General features: G+C 52.1%; 1 protein-coding gene across 2 annotated transcripts; it reads left to right on the top strand.

Moving 5' to 3' along the window:
• The first annotated feature begins 347 nt into the window (after positions 1-347).
• On the top strand, positions 348-2,653 carry LOC110326959 (D-dopachrome decarboxylase). 2 transcript variants are annotated; one of them, XM_021205621.1, is made up of 3 exons: positions 348-540; positions 829-1,004; positions 2,373-2,653. In XM_021205621.1, the coding sequence occupies exons 1-3, from the start codon at positions 433-435 to the stop codon at positions 2,443-2,445; spliced, it is 357 nt and encodes a 118-aa protein (XP_021061280.1). In that variant the 5' UTR covers positions 348-432; the 3' UTR covers positions 2,446-2,653. The 2 variants fall into 2 exon arrangements, with proteins under 2 accessions (XP_021061280.1, XP_029398355.1); XM_029542495.1 differs by having other exon boundaries at positions 357-540; positions 2,401-2,653.
• The last annotated feature ends 1,833 nt before the right edge of the window (positions 2,654-4,486 follow it).

Raw genomic sequence — 4,486 nt, 5'->3', positions numbered from 1 at the left:
TTGTTCAAAAGAAGTGCGGTTCCTGTATTGAGCTTGAAATGATCACAATCATTTAAGAAACTTTAAGCCTTTAAGTCTCCGACAGAAATATATGCCTTGCGGGCCACTAGCTGGGACGCTGAGAGGGAAACAGAGCCGCCTGCCGACTGGGAGGGCCAAAGGTAGTGAACCTGGGACTTCAGTAATTTGGAGCCGGCACACGTGACAGCGGAAGAGGCGTATCTCCGATAGCCAATCTAGAAGGGCCGAGTCTGCCTGGCCAATGAGGAACAAAGCTGTGTCGTCTCTCCCCGGCCTCGCCTCCCCCGGCCCCGCCTCCCCGGCCCCGCCTCCTCCCGCCCCTCCCCGCGCTCCTTTTCTGGAACCTCGACTGGCTCCCACCGCGCTCTCGGGGCAGTTACCGTTTGGCGGTCCCTCTCTTCTCCCGCTAACATGCCATTCGTTGAGTTGGAAACAAACTTGCCGGCTAGCCGCATACCTGCGGGGCTGGAGAACCGGCTGTGTGCAGCCACAGCCACCATCCTGGACAAACCCGAAGACGTGAGTGAGGGTCGGCGAGAACTTGACCCTTTCCCATCCCCAGGGACCCCACTCGTCTGCTAACCTGTGACCTTCCCTGTCCTATTCTCCCTTCCCAGATCCCTTCCTGGTTGCCTTTCCCAGGCGTGACCCTGACGTGACTGACTCCCAAGGTTCCTGGGTAGTGTCCCAGACCCTGATCTCTCGGACCCCTACTTTAAGACTTTTGGCGCGCCCGCTTCTGAACACCAGCCCTGCCCTGCCCTGCCCTGCCCAGGCTTCAGGATTTAACTTTTATGTTCCTTGCAGCGCGTGAGCGTTACGATACGACCTGGCATGACCTTGTTGATGAACAAATCCACAGAGCCCTGTGCCCACCTTCTGGTCTCTTCCATCGGCGTTGTGGGCACCGCGGAGCAGAACCGCACTCACAGTGCCAGCTTCTTCAAGTTCCTCACCGAGGAGCTGTCCCTGGACCAGGACCGGTATGTAGGGCCAGTGAGGGAGCATATTTGTGCGTCTGGAGCAGGATCCTGACTCAGTCCCTCTGTATGAGGTTGGGGAGGAGGGGAGAATTCACGATTTGCTGGTTCCAGAAAGCATTCTGTGTCCTAGTCCAAGGAGGTGGACTCTTTAGGTACTGGTATGGTGAGTCTGTGATCAGAATGATTGCAAGATTTCGATTCCTTCGACCCTCTGCAGCCATCCCTGCGAGTCCCGAGAAAGGATGGTTTGGGAAGCCCCAGTGTTTCCTTGTGTGTACTGAGAATATACTTAGGTACCCTCTGAACCACTGTGATGATGGCCTCCTCACTGTCACTGAACCGTGGGTGTCTGTTTTTTTAAGGGAGAACTTTTCCTGGCTGGTCAGAGGGAATCTGGTTATGCCCTGAGGCAGATAACCTTTGAACTAGATAAGGCTCCAGGAGAGTTGCAGGGTGATTAAAAAGACCATTGGCCCATAAAGGCCGTGGGTCAGGCTAAATGACTTCCCTCCCCCATAAGGTGACCCTCCCTCCCCCCAAATCCTTACATTCTGAGGCAGAGTTAGAGTCTCATATTCCTGAGGCTGGAGGGCGCCTGTGAAGAGCTATGGAGGTAAGTCTGGAAGAGCCTTCCAGAATGGAGTCCTAGTAGGCTCAGGAAAGTTGGTAATGTCTGCTTTTGCTGGGTGCCCAAATGCTGTCCTTAAGTTGAGGGGACGATACTTCTTAACGGTAGTGCTCGTGCACGTAGCACGTGTCAGGAGTTCTACACTCATCATCCCATTGGATCCTTGCAGGTGCTTTCCAGGGCCCTCAGGGGCACATTTGGTAGCTTCATGAGGTAGTTAGTTGTATTGGGCCAGTTTTACAGATGGAAACCTGAGGGTGTCAGCCCTGTGCACAACCGCCCTGGTGCTAGATGATCACCAGGGGCTTCATCTGAGCACTGTGACTGAGGAATCACTGATCCCACAGATTCAAATCAGATTTGAACCTGCGCCTCACTTAGAGCTGGGCTTTGGTTCAAAACTAAGTGACTGGTACCCTGGGCATGCCCATAGGAGCCTGCAGTTAGTTAGAAGCAGGGGGACTGTTTGTTAGCCCGTAAGCAGCCTGACATGTGCACCTGAGCACAGATCACATGTACTAAAGACATCGTGTTAAGTCTGCGCTGGGCCTGGTATAGCCATCACCTTTCTCCTGACTTGTCCTGGGTGCAAGGATCATTAGCTGGGGTGGGCAGATTGGCAAAATATCCCTCAGCCTTATATCGGCTGGCCTGAGCATTTATCCTGGCCTGTCTGGTAGGGACCTTAACAAATGAGGGGTGTATGTAGGAGTTGACATCTCTCCTTCTGCCTCCTAAAGGATCGTTATCCGCTTCTTCCCCTTGGAGGCCTGGCAGATCGGAAAGAAAGGAACTGTCATGACGTTTCTGTGATGGAAACAAAGAACCCAGGGCGTTTGCTCGAACCTGGCCAGAGCCCTTCCAGAGAGGCCTCCCCGAGGAATCATGGCCTGGTAGATGCAACAGCAGATCCCTCTTTTGCCTAAACATCTGCGACTTCAGTGGTCCGTTTTTCTCTTCCCCGGCCTCGTGAATAAGTAAAAGAGAGCAAATAAATGAAGAGACTATCATTCAAACATGACTTCTTTGCCTCTGTAACCCCCTCTCTGGCATCCTTGAAACCCTAGAGATGGAGTTTGTTCATTAGGGCAAAGGGGTGGGATGTCGCCTGTTTGTGGGGCTGTCTTTTGATGTTTATTGAAATCTGGGTTGGAGGGCTGGAGAGATGGCTCAGCGGTTAAGAGTACTGACTGCTCTTCCAGAGGACCCGAGTTCAATTCCCAGCAATCACATGGTGGCTCACAACCATCGGCAATGGGTTCTGACGCTCTCATCTGGTGTGTCTGAAGACAGCTACAGTGTACTCATATACATAAAATAAATAAATAAATCTTTAAAAAAAGGAAAGAAATCTGGGACAGAGGGTTCATCCTGAAAGGCCTGCTTTTTACACCCATGTGCAGACCACTGGGGACATGAGAGCAACTGGTCTAGCCTGGTGTAAAGAGTTGGCCTGGGTTATCAGTGTTAACTGCAGAGCTTGGCCTGGAGAGTAAGGACCATCCCTGGGGCTTCACTGTGCACTGTGCCTCTCATTGTTACCTCACTGGACCTGTGCATGTGGCGGAAACCATGGAACCATGGGGAATGTAATACCTGCTAGCACGCCAAGTATGGAAATGTAATTCCTTCCACTGGAAACTGAACTGCTGATATTCCCACTCCCCATCTACGTGGCTGTGTATTTCAGATTCTACGGGTGAGGCGAGGAGCCCAAAGGGAGTCTCCTCTTCATCTCCAGATGTTCTATGCAGAGTTTACAGCATGAAGCACCCAGGCACTGGTTGGTACTGTTTTCCTGCTTAGACAGTTGTTCATCTTTAGGACGTCTATGAAATGTCAAGTTTTTTTCTTTTTCTTTTTTATTCTGTATAGTCTACAAGCTACTAAGGTTAGTTTCCAGTAGCATTGGCCCAGGCCTCCTGTGGGGTCTCACATTCAAAGCTCCACCTTGTAGACCCTTCAATCTCCCTTGTGTTTTCACACATTTCCAAGGCTGGGGTGAGGTAGTTATTAATGTGCAGTAAGTACAAGGTGAGGGCAGCTGGCTGGGCGATGTGGAACATGGTGCTGGGTACGAGGTTTGTAGGCGGAGTGCCCAAGGATGTGAGAGATGATGGGAGGCAAAGTCAGCCTCCAGGTTTGTGAATGGTGGTGACAGCATCCTTCACTGAGACCGCACAGGGCCTGTGGCAGAGAGTCTGATCCACACAGCACATTCTAACAACCATGTGGGTGATGCTGTCATCCTGCTGGGCAGGCTGCACTGTCCAGATGTGAGGCACTAGCCTCTCCTAGAGGGATGCTTCTAGAAGCTCACAGAGGGTAGGTAGTAGTGCCCTTGTTACCTGAGGGGGTAATCTCACCCCAGGAGAGTTGAAGTGGTTGGTGGCCCTGCTGCTAGCTCTGTCCTAGGGAAGACGGGAATGGACTCAAGTTTACTCTCGCCCTTCAGTGCGTTGCTGTCTGACCCTAGGCAGGTCACCTGACCTTCCAACCTCACTGCTCCTCTGTACCATATGGAAAGTGAAAATACCTGCCCAGATGGCTGGAGAATAGCCAGGGTGTGTTCCCTTCCCAATGCATTCCCCCAGCTAAGCCACAGGAACAGGATGGCACACCACCTCCTGTGGGATCTGGGTGACAAGTTCCACAGACTGCACTCGGGACTTCTGTCAAGGTGCCCCAAATCCTACAGTAGCTCAAGGGATATTTGCAGGTTGAATGTTAACAACGAGAGACCTGGCATCACGTGACTTTTCCTGAGGCGGCGTTAACAGATGCCTACTCATCCTGCACGTGTAACAGACCAAAGGAAGTTACTTAGGTGAGTGTGAATGGGTGGGAGGGTTCC

Source organism: Mus pahari, chromosome 9 (genome assembly GCF_900095145.1).
Source record: "Mus pahari chromosome 9, PAHARI_EIJ_v1.1, whole genome shotgun sequence".
In the NCBI taxonomy this organism is placed as follows: Eukaryota; Metazoa; Chordata; class Mammalia; order Rodentia; family Muridae; genus Mus; species Mus pahari.
Note: the sequence above shows the minus strand (reverse complement) of the source record. Positions and strands in the feature narration are given on the sequence as shown.

Coding starts and splice junctions, on each gene's coding strand:
- LOC110326959 (XM_021205621.1), top strand. CDS start 433: ATGCCATTCGTTGAGTTGGAAACAAACTTGCCGGCTAGCCGCATACCT. Junction 541..828: donor TCCTGGACAAACCCGAAGAC/GTGAGTGAGGGT, acceptor TGTTCCTTGCAG/CGCGTGAGCGTTACGATACG. Junction 1,005..2,372: donor CTGTCCCTGGACCAGGACCG/GTATGTAGGGCC, acceptor TGCCTCCTAAAG/GATCGTTATCCGCTTCTTCC.